The 15,816-nt window shown below is 45.9% G+C and overlaps 2 protein-coding genes across 2 annotated transcripts; one reads left to right on the top strand and one right to left on the bottom strand.

Moving 5' to 3' along the window:
- Positions 1-275: 275 nt before the first annotated feature.
- Positions 276-1,305, bottom strand: LOC125533891 (non-specific lipid transfer protein GPI-anchored 20-like). Its single transcript, XM_048697220.1, has 3 exons — positions 873-1,305; positions 719-781; positions 276-602 (listed from the first exon to the last, which is right to left on the bottom strand). Exons 1-3 carry the CDS (start codon positions 1,207-1,209, stop codon positions 433-435), a joined length of 570 nt encoding a protein of 189 aa, XP_048553177.1. The 5' UTR covers positions 1,210-1,305; the 3' UTR covers positions 276-432.
- Positions 1,306-12,698: 11,393 nt separating this feature from the next.
- On the top strand, positions 12,699-15,429 carry LOC125539455 (protein unc-45 homolog A). Its single transcript, XM_048702911.1, has 4 exons — positions 12,699-13,048; positions 13,909-14,097; positions 14,388-15,056; positions 15,137-15,429. Exons 1-3 carry the CDS (start codon positions 12,875-12,877, stop codon positions 14,865-14,867), a joined length of 843 nt encoding a protein of 280 aa, XP_048558868.1. The 5' UTR covers positions 12,699-12,874; the 3' UTR covers positions 14,868-15,056; positions 15,137-15,429.
- The last annotated feature ends 387 nt before the right edge of the window (positions 15,430-15,816 follow it).

The raw sequence follows: 15,816 nt of genomic DNA on the forward strand, positions 1-15,816 counted from the left end.
GTCCACTTTTGTTTAGTTGAAATATGTCAAAAATGAAAAATGTAATGAATTTGATATGAAATGAAAATTATTGGGCTTGCATGAAAAACGTGTTCAAATCTCATCTGAAGTGTCACAGACGGTTTTGTATCCTTGTCCATGAACGGATCCGTAGATAAATACAATGTCCGTTTTAGGGATTCGTGTCCACGGACGTGTCCGGACGCATAGGATATGGCGTCTGTTTTAGGGATGCCCTCACATGTTAATTGCTTCAAATGGGGAAACAAACAGTATTGTGTACTTGCCCAATGATTGAATTAATTATACTATTTTCATATGTGTACAAGTGTCCGACGAAACAAGCACGAAAAACTCGTAGTACTAGTATACTAATCAGCACGTCTTGCAGCAACAGAGCCGCCCTGCGTGCTCAGTTTAACTCGAATCGGATCAGACCAGCATGGCTCCAATGATGAAGAGCATCATGGACACAGGCGCACTGTTCCTCCAGGCAGAACTGGGCACCACCTGCGGCCTCGTCTGCCCCTGGGTCTGGCTAGCCGGCGGCATCGTCACGGTGGTCTCGGACGGTGGTTCCGGCGACTCCGGCGTCATTGGCGCTGCAAATTCGACAAGATCATCCACGGCAATTCATCAGTGAAAACCAATCGCGGCAGAAAGAAAAGCCAGACCCATCGACTGGCAGAGGAAGTTAACTGTTAAGCGAGGTTCTTACGCAGCGGGGGCATGGCAGGAGAGACTGCGACGGGGCCCGGAGCTGGGAGCTGAGCCGACGTATCTGCAGTTCATACCCAAATGAGAAACGGAAACTTCACGCTCAACTCAACAATTCGATTCCCGCCGGTGCTTTCGGGACAGGACGTGGGTACCTTTGCACTGGAGCGGGACGGACATGGAGTTGCAGGCCTTGGGCAGCGTGACGGCGAGGGTCCGGTTGATCGGCAGGCCGAGCGGCACGTTGCCGGTCAGGATGAGGCAGGCACAGCTGGTGCTCGTGGTCACCACCGCCGACAGGGACCGGCAGCAGTCCGCCGTCGGCGACGACCCCCCGCCGTTGGTGCTGTTGGTCAGGAAGCTGAGGCACGGCGTGAAGCTGGTGATGAGCGACGCTGTGCACGACGTCGCCACGCCCTGCCCGAGTACCGGCGCCGGCGCGGCCAGGGCGAGGAGCACGGTAGCGGCAAAGGCGAGCGCCCTGAGGTCCATCCTGATCTCTGTAGCTGCCTATATGACACTTGTCACGGCTTAGCACAAGCCCGCGCGATTATTTGAAGGGGAAGAAGTTGGAGTGCCAATGGATGGATGGATGGATGCATCGTCGTTGCGTGCGTTTATATAGTGTTGGAGCTGGCGTCATGTTGGTAGATCAGAGGTTGGTTTGTGGCAGTGTAACCACCATAACTAATTTTTCTTATACTACGTATGTTGACGTGTTGAGAGTTGGAAACTTGGGATGGTATGGTAGTCAGTTAGACGTGTTGAGAGTTGGGTTAACTACCATAACCAATTATCAGTTGATCATCGAGCTGGCACAAGGTGAGCTATGACTTGTCTTTTTCATCTAAAAATACAAATTTAAGTGGTCAGAAAGATTACATCAAGTACAACCATTGGTAGAGTGCATTAGTCTCAGCGAGACCCGCTAGATGCAATTTTGGGCCGTTTCGTTGCGTGAATTGCACACTGTAATCTTGGCACGCACAAACCTTAAAGCATGTCTGAGCCTGGCTCCGGAGGAGCGCTCGAATCGGACGTTTTTCCAGAGATTGTCCCGAGCGATGCAACTTGAGGCACGCGGGTGGAGTCGGTTGCACGCGCGAGAGAGAATTTGCAAGTCGGCGTTGGAGATGCCCTAAGACCACAAATGTTTCCACATCGATGGCCATAAAGATCCCGCAAAGCGCATGCCCACCTATGGCACCATGCATTGCTACCACTATATGGGTGAAGCCAGATCAGATTCGAATGGATAATTCTTATACCGTATCATATTCCATATATATTTGCAGATCGGGAAGCATAACGGATGCATATTCGAATGCCGGATTTGAACATGTGAGAATAACAGAACGATGTCGGATCGTAAAATAGACATTTAAAATATTCATATACGAGGAATATATAAATGCTTTAAACCAGACTTATATATAAACAAGTTTGGCAAGGCATGTGCAACGTCCGGGGAAGGGGGTATGGATGAGCGTCAATCTCTAGGTGGATAGAGATTGGAATAGTAGGACAAGATTGTGAAAAAACGCAGGCTCTAGGTGGGTTTTTGGGAAAAAAAGTCCAAAATAAACTTTGAAGTTGTAGACGAAAGCTAAATCAAACTCTGAATTTTGAATCCCAGAAATTGGCACTCTGGACTTGTAATCCTGGTCTATTTTAGACCCTAGATCAGTTTGGCACACCGGGAATACAACAATCCCGGTCGGGATAACCAGCTACTCTCTCATGGACAAGAATTTGGACCGGCCTACTATAACACAACAAGAATTTGTGAAGTTAAAAAATGTTCGAACATTTCTAAAATTGTTCAGAAGTTAAAAAAATGTTCCTGTTTTATATTTTTGGAACGAATTCAATTCATTTTGTGTTTAATCAGAAGCCAAAGCGTCGAACTTTCAAAACTTTTTTTTAGGGGCAAACAAGTATTGAAAACCTATTTATTTCTGAAATTTTCGAACATTTTATAAATTGCATTTTTGAAAATTTTGAATACTTAAAAAAACGAACAACTTCAAAAAGAGAACACCTTTTGATATAAACAATTTTTTTAAACATGAACACAATTTTAAAGTGCAAACACTTTTTGAAATGTAATTTTTTTCTGAAACCTGAACAAAATTTTAAAGTGCGAACACTTTTTGTACAATGTAAAAAAATGTTTGCGTGTTGTAAAAAAATGTGTTATAACCTTAACAGAATATACGTGACATGTGTTTGAAAAAAAGTGTATGCAAATTAAAAAATGTTGAACCATGTAAAAGAGTGTTTGTGTAGTTTTATAAAATGTTTATTGTCATTAAGAAAATTTAAAACATGTATTTGGAAAAATATTACCATGCATTCAAAAAAGTTTTGAAAACATTTAATTTAAAAATGTCCATAATGTATTTGAAAATATCAAAATTTTATCAAATATTTAATGTATGCATTAAAATGTACATTGGGTACTGAGAAAAATTAGACATGTATAAAAATGAAAAAAGATAAAGAAAACATAAAAGAAAAACTATGAAAAAACAAATTAGTGCGCGCGCATGAGCGACTGTGCTACTAGGTCGGCCCAATTCAGGAAATACCGGCGAAGTCTTCTCAAGGTTTAAAATGGACCGGGATTATAGAGCTCAGAGTGCCAATTTCCGGGATTGAGTGTTAGGGGTTTGGTTTAGCTTTCGTCTATAACTTTAAGGTTTATTTTAGACTTTTTCCGGTTTTGGGTGAGACAAAGGTGTTGGAGTCTGGCATGGCGGATGTCCAAACTCCCCAACAACTTCCGAGAGCTTCCCGACTTGGTGTCGGCATGGGGGATTTCAGACATATGGACCGGTCTAGCCTAAAATGGACATCTGTATTGGATTCGTTACAAATTTCCGGACCGTTTGGTCCAGATTTACAAGAGCAACTTCAGCATGGGTCACCGAACCGCCCCGCAAATGTTCGGGCCATATGATTCGGACATTTTTAGCCATCCAACGCGGCTCACGAAATCTGTTCGGACCAATTGTTGCATTCAAAATCTAACACATCAGGCCAAACCAGGGCAGATCTGGAGGAGTACGGACATCCGCCATGTCCGACTTCGCCACACCGAACCCACAAATAAAACTTTCTCGTCGCGTCCACTCTAGAACCATCCCGTTGTGTTTTCACCACGGCTGGACCTACCACCTGCCAACTTGCATTGACGATGGCACGACTACCGAGAAGCCTACTTTGGTTGATGCCCACATTCAAGCTTCACTGGACCGCCGCCTCGGTTATTTTAAGTCAGCCGACCTCAGACGCAAACCCTATCCTCCTCCTCTCCTCCCCAAAGCCGTCACACACCACCACACCTCCACCACCGGTCGCCACGATGGGAAAGAAGACCTGCACCGAGAAGTGGTGGCCAACGCGCGGCTCCTGATCCGTGAGGAGTTCTAGATCTAGTTGGCGCCACTTTCCATGGTCTCTGGACCCCTCGTCATCCATGGGTATGTTCGCAGTCAAGGCGAAGCCAATTTCTCAGATGATCAGGAGCAGAACCCACCCCTCGCGCCACCAAGGTTGCGACAGACGACGAGTTCGCGCCGCATATGGAGATAGTGTTGCAGTGCTCGTTGATCGATCGTGGTCCAGCGTCATCATCCCCTCCCCAATTGCGGCGTCATCGGACACAGCGTGAAGGAGGAGCCTGCCTCTCTGTCGTGATGTCGTGTCATCCATATCGAACACCACGTGGAGGAGGCATCGCCGTCCCAGCTGCATCGCCCGCCGGGCAGCCAGTGGCGCCCAGTCAGCGTGAAAGAGGAGTTGTCCTCCCCGCCGTCCAAGCCGCGCAACCGCCTTGAGTATTGCCGCCATGGCGGCAGCGCAGGCGGCGCGTCTTCCTCGTTGTCCAATTGCCTTCCCAAGGAGGAGGAGCGCCAAGAGCGACGCAACGTGCAGTGCAGGGCGGCTTCGCGAAGAGCCAGATGACATCGACCTGGGTGTTGGCGGAGGCTTGGGCCCTCGATTGGTCTAAGATCACCGCGGATTCCGACGCCCGTTGTTGGTGTTGGCTCAATACCCAGCTGCTCCAATGGGGTTGGCCGAGTTTGAGCGCTTGGCCCGGCTCTAAGCCAACGGCAGGGCGACGCAAGGCGCAGTCCGCGGCATATCCAGTGTCAGGCGGAGGCGGCAGAGCGTGTGCGTCATCATCGTGCAACAGCGGCCGATCAGTGATGCCGCGACGTCTGTCGGGCCTTCCGCCACAACGCAACCATGACTCCGACGACTCGAATGCCCGCGACGACGATGAGGAAGGTGTCGGTGGCCTCTCGGGCCATGCCTACTATGTCACTGTCCGGTACTTGTCCTAGTTTAGTTTCGTTCACTTTGAGCTTTTAAATTCCGTCAAATTTGATAATAAAAATACCGAATTTCAGTACATTTCGTTTGTCTTTCGACACATCTGAATGCGTATGTGAATATTCTTTTTTTCAACAGTGTCCGTGAAATATTGGATAATGTCCAATAGATGGTCAGACACACACACAAAAAAAAAGATGGTCCAACATTGGAGATTCTGAGGCGAGGGCACAAGTACTCGGTAGCATGGCTACATGCACGGATTGATGTAGACGCTGAGGATGATCCTCCTTTTCAAAAAAAAAAACAACTACTCGGTAGCGGGACGGCTGGAGATGCGAAGCCTGCAAGGCTGCAATCACTGCTCCTTGAGACCATGGTGCGGCACGGGCGCGCAGATTTGGCCATGCCGTGCGCATTTTCGGGTGGCGGGTCTAGTACTCGCCAGGGTGGGTGGGGTGGCTCCGCTAAGGGTGCCGCGTATCCAAGGGGCTGCCTGTCGCGCGGATTGATGGCACCGGCACTCTGGCAGGTGTTTGCCGCCGAGCCCCCAACCGCCAGCCAACAGGACGATCAGATCGTGGTGGAGAGTACTTCTCGAAAGAGTTTGATGCCTTTTGTGCGGAACACGGTATTATTCACGAGAGGACGCCTCCCTACTCACCCCAGTCAAACGGGGTTGCCGAGTGGAAAAACCGTACTCTAACTGATTTGGTTAACGCCATGTTAGATACGTCAGGGTTATCCAAGGCATGGTGGGGGAGGCTATAATGATTCATGTCATGTCCTGAATAAAGTTCCGACAAAGGATAACGAGATCACTCCTTACGAGAAGTGGACCAAGAGAAGGACAACACTCTCGTACTTACGTACCTGGGGCTGCTTGGCGAAAGTTAATGTGCTGATCCCCAAAAAGCGTAACCTTGGACCAAAGACTGTGGACTGTGTTAATTTGGGCTACGCTATGAATAGCGTTGGCTATAGATTTCTAGTAGTGAAATCTGAGGTACCTGACATGAAGGTCGGTACAATTATGGAGTCTAAAGATGCTACATTCTTTGAGGACATTTTCCCCATGAGAGATGTACAAAGCACTTCTAGACAGGAATCTGAGGAGACTCCTGAACCTGCCATCAAGATGGAATATTATAATCAAACACATGATGAAAATCCTGAGGAGGATAATGAGGAAACCCTTGGTAGGGGCAAGAGACAAAGGACTGTAAAGACCTTTGGTGATGATTTCTTCATATACCTCGTGGAGGATAATCCCACTTCTATTTCAGAAGCGTGTGCATCTCCAAAAGCTGACTACTGGAAGGATGCGGTCCGTAGCGAGATGGATTCCATCATGGCTAACGGGACTTGGGAGCTTACTGAACGTCCTTATGGTTGCAAACCATTGGGATGGAAGTGGGTGTTCAAGAAGAGGCTTAGGCCTGACGCTACGATAGAAAAGTACAAGGCTAGGCTTGTGGCCAAGGGCTACGCCCAGAAAGAAGAAGAAGATTTCTTCGACACTTATTCACCTGTGGCCAGACTGACCACCATTCGAGTATTACTCTTGTTGGCGGCCTCGCATGGTCTTCTCATTCATCAGATGGATGTTAAGACAGCTTTCCTGAATGGAGAGCTAAAGGAGGAAATCTTTATGCAACAGCCTGATGGCTTTGTGATGGATGGTCAGGAAGGAAAGGTGTGTAAGTTGGTGAAATCTTTGTATGGCCTGAGACAAACGCCTAAGTAATGGCATGATAAGTTTAATGAAACGTTGACATCTGTTGGCTTTGTTGTTAATGAGGCCGACAAATGTGTATACTATCCCTATGGTGGGGGCGAAGGAGTTATTCTGTGTTTGTATGTTGATGACATACTGATATTTGGGACTAATCTCAAGTTGATCGAGTAGGTTAAGTCTTTCCTATCTCAGAACTTTGAGATGAAGGACCTTGGAGTGGCTGATGTTATCTTGAACATCAAGCTATTGAGAGATGATGAGGGTGGGATTACACTTCTACAATCCCATTATGTTGAGAAGGTGCTGAGTCGCTTTGGATATTCGGACTGCAAACCATCTCAAACACCATATGATTCTAGTGTGCTGATTCGAAAGTCTAAAGGCACAACTATAGATCAATTGAGATACTCTCAAATTGTTGGTTCACTCCAGTATCTAGCGAGCGCAACGAGGCCTGACATCGCATTTGCTATTAGCAAACTGAGCCGATTTGTTTTCAAACCGGGCGATGTACATTGGCGTGCTCTTGAGAGAGTTATGCGTTATCTGAAAGGTACTATGAACTATGGACTTCACTATACCAGATACCCGTCGGTACTTGAAGGGTATAGTGATGCGAATTGGATCTCTGATGCTGATGAGATGAAGGCCATAACTGGGTATATGTTTACTCTTGAAGATGGTGCTGTTTCCTGGAAGTCTTGCAAGCAAACGATCTTAACAAGATCGACAATGGAAGCAGAATTAACAGCATTAGACACATCGGGTGGCGAAGCAGAATGGCTTCGAGATTTGTTGATGGACTTGCCAGTGGTTGAGAAGCCGGTTCCGGCCATCCTTATGAACTGCGACAATCAAACAGTTATTGTCAAGGTGAAGAGTTCAAAGGACAACATGAAGTCCAACAAACACATAAGAATGAGATTGAAAGCTGTCAGAAAATTGAGGAACTCCGGAGTGATAGCATTGGATTATATTCAAACGGCTAAGAATCTGGCAGATGTCTTTACTAAAGGGCTATCACGTGTTGTGATAGATAGCGCATCAAGGGAGATGGGTATGAGACCCACATGAGTTGCCATGGTAGTAACCCAACCTATGTGATCGGAGATCCCGTGAATAGGACCTGGGAAAACAAGCCAGCGGTGAACTGAGGAGAGTAACTTTACTAACCCACTCCGTTGGAGATGCAATACTCTCGGAAACTATATGGAAGGATGACTACTGTCTTAATGTGTTTCAAGGCTTATATGCATAAGCAAGATGCTATCCTACAGAGCAATCTTTGGAGAAACACGCCTATATGAGCCCGACTGCTGGTCACAGTCTATGTGATTGGGATGATCTCTAGCAAGCTCATGAACAGGCCAGGAGTGTGACTAATATGCTCCACCCGAGGGGTCGGCCTTCGGCAGCCTCGTATCAGTAAGACTTGTGGTGAAACTTCTTGACGCCAAACTGACAATTCAAGGCATAGTCCATTGTTCAGTTGTGAAGGAGTGTAACTACTTGATCTAGGTGGAGCTCAACCTTAATCGGTCTCCACTAAGATGCTGGTATATCAAAACAGCGTTTGGAACAAAGGACAAACTGGGCCCCTGAGATCTGGTGGGGGATTGTTGAAATATGAGATGGGCCTAGAGCCCATATGACAATTTCAGATTTAATCTCAAAGGGCCCATGTAGGTGGCATGACAAGGTGGTGGGAAGTTTAGTCTCACCCCGGAAGTGAAAGGAGAGTTGCAGTGGTTTATAAGGGATTCTCTCCCTCATGCTATTGGAGCTTAAGAATAGATGAGGCCCTCGCGCACTCCTCCTCCGCTCGCCTCGCCGCGCCGCGCCGTGGGTTGCGGGATTGAGCCGAGCCGAGCTCACTCCTATGCACTTCTTTTTGCCGGTCAGGAACGACGAGTCTTTGACAGGTAGGGCCACGATCTGAGACATCGGCGCGGCCGCACATCCCAACCGACACGAAACAGAACGCATCTCCGCCTCCACGCCCACGTCGTTCCTCTGCTGCTGCTGCCGCCGGCGACTCCGTCCCGTTCACCGCGTACACGGTTGACGGGAGAGCAGGCCTCCGAAACCCTGCCTCTCCGGATCCTGTAGAGGAGAGGGGCGATTAGGTTTTTGGGTAGCGACTACGCGACTGCTCGCTTCTGTTCATCTACGTCCGCATCACCTTCGTCATCACCATGTCGACCGACGCCGACCGTGCCGCCGCTGAGAAGGTCGAGGCCGACAAGAAGGCCGCCGAGGATGCCGCGGCTGCTGCCACCGCCACCACCGCCGCGTGGCCGATTGGAGGGTATACATCGTTTATCCCTCTCGTGTTTCTTTTTGTTGTAGCAGTACTAGCGATATGCGTAGATGTTTCTACTATATGCATAGTACATGCTTTGTTAGATCGTAATCAGTGTGTTATTAATGTTGTCCATATCATGCTCATGATTTATTCATGAATTAATTTAATCAAAAAACTGCCTATTTTCTTATCATGCGGCGCGAGGGAGGTCCGAGCAAAGTGCGTGGCCGTGGCCGTAGCCGTAGCCGCCGCCTAGCGCAACAACCACCAACCCCCGTAGAATTTGCCCGTGCGTCACGCATGGAACCACATGGTTGGTACGAGTGAGTACAGGTGTTTCGTGCCGTCGTATCCCTCGCTGGACATATCGATCAGTGCCGTGTTCCGCTGACTTTTTTTCTGCCTTCGTGGGTGCGTCTCGTTCGTCACGCTTACTTTCTTTCCTTTCCTCGATCGGCTCCCTTTCTCGTCTCTAATGATTTTGTAGGAGCGTAAGTGTCTTGCGTCTCATATTGCATTACACAATCCACGCACGTGCAGGCCTTTTAGGACTAAGCATATACTCCTTTCATTCCACAATGTAGTGCTCCTGCGTTTTTCGATATCTAAATTTGACTGTAAATTTGATCAACGAGACTGATTGTGACGGGAGCAAAAATCATATCACTGAATTCATATAAAAAATATGAATTCACTGGCATAATTTTTGCTCCCGACGCAGTCGGTCACGTTGGTTCAATTTACGGTCAAACTTGAATCTTGAGAAGCATGGGCGCACTGCATTGTTAAATGAAGGTAGTGTACAAAAAAACAAAGAGATCTCCTCTTATCTTTACTCCTATAAAAGGCTCAGTTAGTGATGATGATGTGTCTGTCATCCGTCATTTCTGACCATTAAATCTGCATCTAACGGCTGTGAGGTAAGTTGTGACATTTATGCAACAACTAGTAAGATGCCCGTGCATTGCATGGAACAACAAGATTGGGGGTGGACGGCGTCGGCAGCAGTCATCACACCAGATTGTTCCATGGCCTTTTGGATGTGGTGGGGAAGAGATAAGGTTGATTGTGAGAGACAATGAGTTGTTTGTAAATATGGAAACATGTGCGGGCATCTTTTTGCAAAACTGTAGCAGTTTGTTTTGTATGCGTCAGATCTAGATCCGACGGCTATTGGTGAAAGATGGCAGGCACACCATCATCACCAACTCAGATTTTTATAGAAGTAGAGATAGCCCACTTCTCTGCTCCAATTTGCAGAAAACCCCTTATTATCTTATAAGCAACCACATATAATAAAAAAACATTGAGGCCGGACTATAGAATGAACGATGTCACCACCAGAACAAACCGATGACGCGGTGCTCTCGTTGCACCCAGCCGGGTCCAGTTTGATCTTGTTGACGACAATTGAAAAGTTTCATGCATGTGCACCTAGAGACCGCGCATGTGCTATTGTCAAACCCTTGAATCGGTCTGAATCATCTGACACAAGAACTTGTCGACATGTCCGCACGATGAGAAACCCTAAGCTCGTTGTCCCAAGGAGACGACGAAAATCCACGTCAGAGGTCTGTGATTCCATCCCACCGAAAGACTTAGAGGTGGATGGTAGCTCAAGAGACCATCTCGACAATGAAGCGCTGGCGGCCGCTACCTCCGCGAGGACCACACAATTCCCCGCAAGCCTCATGGCGGTAAGAATCGCCACAAGAGTGTGGGGAAGACAGTGAGAGTTTCTTTCATGCCAACCACGCCACCATCATCTCGTTGGAGTCGATAATTGGAGACAAACCCTAAGTTATCCGTACTCGTACCGCTAATGGACCGAAACCATGGGGTCTCGGCCCTCTCCCATCGTCGGAGCGACAGACATAGAAAAGGGGTCCCAAAGTCAACGCCCATGAGGTGGATAGATCGGCCGCCTGCCAGTTCGCCTTGGTCGCGAGAGCATGGAGGAAAACACCTCGCCTGATATGCCTATTTTGGCCCCTTTTAAGTAAGCATCTGGCTCCAGACAAAAAAAATTGGTATAAGGCAAATATTCCATAATTAGAACACGAGTGCATAAAATGCTTTTACAAAACTTTAGCTTACAAATTGCCTATATATTTTAGAAAAAAATTATGAAAAAACCCAGCCAATACTGGGAACATTTTTTTTTGCCTAAACCCCTCTTGTCAAAATATTGATAAAAAAACACACCATTTCTGAGTTGTTAAAATTTACAGAATTATTTTTGGCATACAACCTACATTGTAAGTTACATAATTTGTTATGCGAGAATCATCTTGTAATTTTGTGCCAATCATTTTATATCCATGTTCTTTACAAAAAGATAGTAGATGTTAAGTTTCTATCAATCCTTTACATCGACAAAGAAAAAAGGATTCTTAATTTTCAAAACTTAAAAAGTTTGACTTTTGCTATCCATATGCCCATTCTCTGGGTAGCACTTTCCGACACCATTATAGGTGTACATGGGAATTGCAAATTCAACATGTATAAGGTCAATTCTCTGATATTAAAAATAACTTCTCTTGTAGAAGGGCAACGACCAGTATTTGAAAATGTCCCAAAACAATAACGTAACGCCCCCTTCCATAGCAATACCTCTGTATGAAAAAAAGAGACTTGAACTATAAAAACGTCTTACATTAGTGTACAGAGGAAGTACATACTGACCGGGTGTGGATTTTCATAACCTGAATACATACGATCTCGTTTTATAAAACTTAGAAAAATTACATTATGATCGTACACGTAAGTAGAAACCTATCCGCATCATTGTTGTGAGAATATACGTTCATTTGCATTATGTGAAAAATCAAATGTGAACACAAGTTACACAGTTGTTTTGTAGTACCTGTGTGACTCAATTTGTGATGTTTGTACAACTCATGAATTAAATGTGAGTTACGTGTCACAAAAATTATCCAATGAATTCATATTTGAAAAATGTTCAGCGGTATAACTTTTGTGTCATATAACTCACTGAATATTGGTCTAACTGATGGTCAAAATAAAATCTCGACAATTGGGGAAGCTTTGAACTGGAACCGCCAAGGCATCATACTTTCGTACGAAAACTAAGACGGATAAGTTGCTACCCATTTTTTATGGATTCCAATACGCAGTGAACGTTTGCTAGGAGGGATGGCATTTGAAACTTTTTTTTTACTGACAATTTCTTCAGAGAAATATACATTTTTCTAAAAACTGTCGTTGTTTGATCTCGCGTCGCAACTAAAACTGTCATCAAAATGTGTTCGTTTTGTCATCCCCCTCCCAGAGAATGTCAGCCAGATAACAATTCCGGTCTTTGTATGTATATTTTTTCTTCTAATTTTACAAAACTTGAAAAAAAATGATTTCACTCAGATTGTCAAAACAGTACTGCTAAGATCATACGCACCCACAATTCTTTTCCATTTCCTCAGACCAACCACCTAGGCACCTACCACAAGCTACAACCACAACACGGGCTCCCAGCTGTGGAGGACTCGGAAAGATCGAGGTTCTGGACGAGGGGCAATTCCGTCAATTCGCGGAAAGAGTAAAGGGCGAGACAATCTCGGCCGTGTTCCTCGCGGCCGCGCCCGACAACCCGCTATCATCCGTGCACATTCAAACGCCTTCAAATCTCCCCAGCGCCCGACAACAGGTCATTCTCGATTCCCCTCGTTAGTATCCCCCCAAATTCCACGACCTCCCCTCCCCTCCCCCAAATCAATCAAGCTCCGGCTCGCTCGGCCCCAGATCGTACCGTGAGGATGGCGGGGGCGGAGGCGGTGGAGAGGGCGCACGAGCTCTACCGGGGCGGCCGCCACCGGGAGGCGCTCGAGCTCTACTCGGCGGCGCTGGCGGCGGCGCGGGGCCCCGCGCAGCGCATCGCCCTGCACAGCAACCGCGCCGCCTGCTACCTCAAGCTCCACGACTTCCACAAGGTCTCGTCGTTCCCCGGCTTCCCTTTGCTGATTACACTTGTCCTGGATTGATTTGACTCTGGGTAGATTTCGGTGCGGCGGGCGCCTGGGGTTGTCGTTTAGGGCGAAGGTATGGTCTTTAGCCCTCTGGGTTTCGAGATTTCCGCGAACCTGTGGGCTTTAGGGTGCTTGAATCGCTCTCTTATCATGATCTTTGTGGCCACGATTTGCCAGCACAGCTCATGAATCGTACCCTGTTTACCGTTGTGGTGTCTAAATTTGGCTGACCTGCTGCTAAATTTAGCGCTGTAAGGGGTATCAGAATCCAGTTTACTGCCTTGACTGAATTGGTTAAGCTGCCAGGCCAAGTGATACCTTGCTTTGGTTGTTGCTTTCCCAAAATTAGCAGACGTGCAGAAGATAAAAACTGAACGTGTACATACTACATAGCATTTCCGATGGACTAGTGAACAATGCTTGAACCATGGACTTGCGAAATTTTTAACCGTGTCTCAGGCTCTGAACCGTCTAGCACTTTTGTGAAGCCTGACTGATACATCTGACCGACTGGGTTTTGATATTGAATGGACTGTTTCTATGGTGAAAATTTATTGTGGTGTTAAAATGAAATTCCATTGAGTAGTCAAGTATATCTGTATTGGGCTAAAAAAAAGTATATCTGCATTGATGATCTAATATGTGCATGAGAAATGTGCACTGTTACGAAGCATACTGTAGTAGATGGTGTGCAGGCGACTAAAACAACAGTGGTTGTGTATTTCTCTGAAATAAGTACTCCTGACATCATTTATTGTACTTTTTTCTATGTTATCATCATGGTTAGCAACACTGAATTTTCTTCTTTTATCATAATCTTATAGGCTGCAGAAGAGTGCACATCTGTCCTCGAGTTGGATACCGAGCATGCTGGAGCTCTGATGCTACGTGCCCAGACTCTTGTCACTCTAAAAGATTACCAGTCGGCTCTATTTGATGTAAACCGGCTAATTGAGATAAATCCATCCTCTGAAGTATATAGGAATCTTCATGCTCGACTGAAGACACAGCTGGTATGCTTCTTTAACTGAATCTGTTCTAGTTTCTTGCATAAGCTTTACTTCAAATGCAGTGCCATCAGATGTAAGTATATATAAGTACAAGGATATCCCTTCAATAATTCGAAAGCAAGATTTAAGGAACAGAGCATGGCTTTGTTGTTTAGAATGTAAATTTTTGGCAGTTGACATCAGTGTATCAACTTCTCTCTTCTTTATGCTCTTGGATGCTCAAACAATTCTATCTCTTGAGTTGACTGACCAAGTTTTACTGCCTGTCTCTTGCATGATTGTGAACTTTGAAGTCGCTAGCCCCCATTCCAGAGTCTGAAGAGGAGTCCCTGTATACTGAAGAAGACAAAGAAGATCTGCCACCAAAAGACAATACAAAGAATGAGACTGTCGTTGTTAAGTCTGATCAACCTTCTGCAAAAGTGATTCTTGAGAATAAACCTGTAACAAAAGCTCTGAAGGTTGAAGTGCCTCCCAATCTGCCTTCAAAACCCGAGGGTGGGGGGACCATACAAAAACCAAAGGGCCATTCAGAGCTTGATCACAAGGAACCTTTAACGGAAGCTCCAAAGGTTCAAGTGTCTCCCAGTCTGCCTTCAAAACCCGAGTGTCGGGGGACCATCCAAAAACCGAAGGGCCATTCAGGGTTTGATTACTCGAAATGGGACAAAGTTGAGGATGATTCGAGTGAAGATGACGAGGATGATGAGGAAGATGACTTGCCTCGGTATAAATTCAAAGTCAGAACCATCGGTGTGCGTACCGTGAAGTGAATGGGATCATCAATAAATAAGTTTAGTCCATGGTCTGTGGATAGCCGTTTGACAGCATTCCTACTAACTTTGGTCCCATCTGTTCGGTTACATCTTGACATACTTGGATGAAGTGTTGCCGATTGGTGTTTGTTTAACTCAAGCTCACCGGCGGGTGAAGACATAAGTACCCGCTGCTCTCATGCTCAGGTAGTTCTCACATTCAGATTTCACTAGATTTTGAGTCGCGGTGCACGTGTTGGCTCGCTAATGTTCACATTATTACGCAGGTTTCTGGATCTGGAAACTTAGCCGAGGAAACAAGTCTGGAGTAAAATCATGTTTTCAGCGCAGCCGTGGGATGGAGCACAGCATGCAAATCCTGTAGGGAACCCCTTTAGATTCAAGCTAACAATCTTAGATTCTTAGCCCATTGTTCATCTTCGTAGATTTTATAGCCTAGCAGTCTCTGTACATAGATTTTGTGCATTCATCATGTATAAAAAGCTTATTTGTGTTTGCCCCAAGACATCTTTCTCACAATTTCAGCCTGCAAATTTGATGCTAAAATTTCATGATCGTACTGGTTCCTTTTTTGTTCAACTGCGACGAATGTGCTGAATAGTAGCGCACTCATACTGTAATCAGAAAAGTTTCTACCATGCTAATGCTATGATTTGATTTGACTAAAATCATACATACCAAAACTTTCATGGCATGACTAGAACTAGTTTTTATTTTTTTTTTGCCATCAGCAGTGGTACATGTAAGACTGAAACACATCATTCTGTAAGAGCAGCAAGACAGAGTAAGACTGAGATAACTGTTAAATCAAGCATCAAGATTATTGCTTAAATACATCATTCCGGAACAGATGAAGTTAAAACAGACCGTTATATGAAACAAGCATCAAGAGCGAATTAACGGTAAAAATCAAACACACTATTGTGCAAGCAGCCCGCCTGAAAGA

Source organism: Triticum urartu, chromosome 2, assembly GCF_003073215.2.
Source record: "Triticum urartu cultivar G1812 chromosome 2, Tu2.1, whole genome shotgun sequence".
NCBI lineage: Eukaryota > Viridiplantae > Streptophyta > Magnoliopsida > Poales > Poaceae > Triticum > Triticum urartu.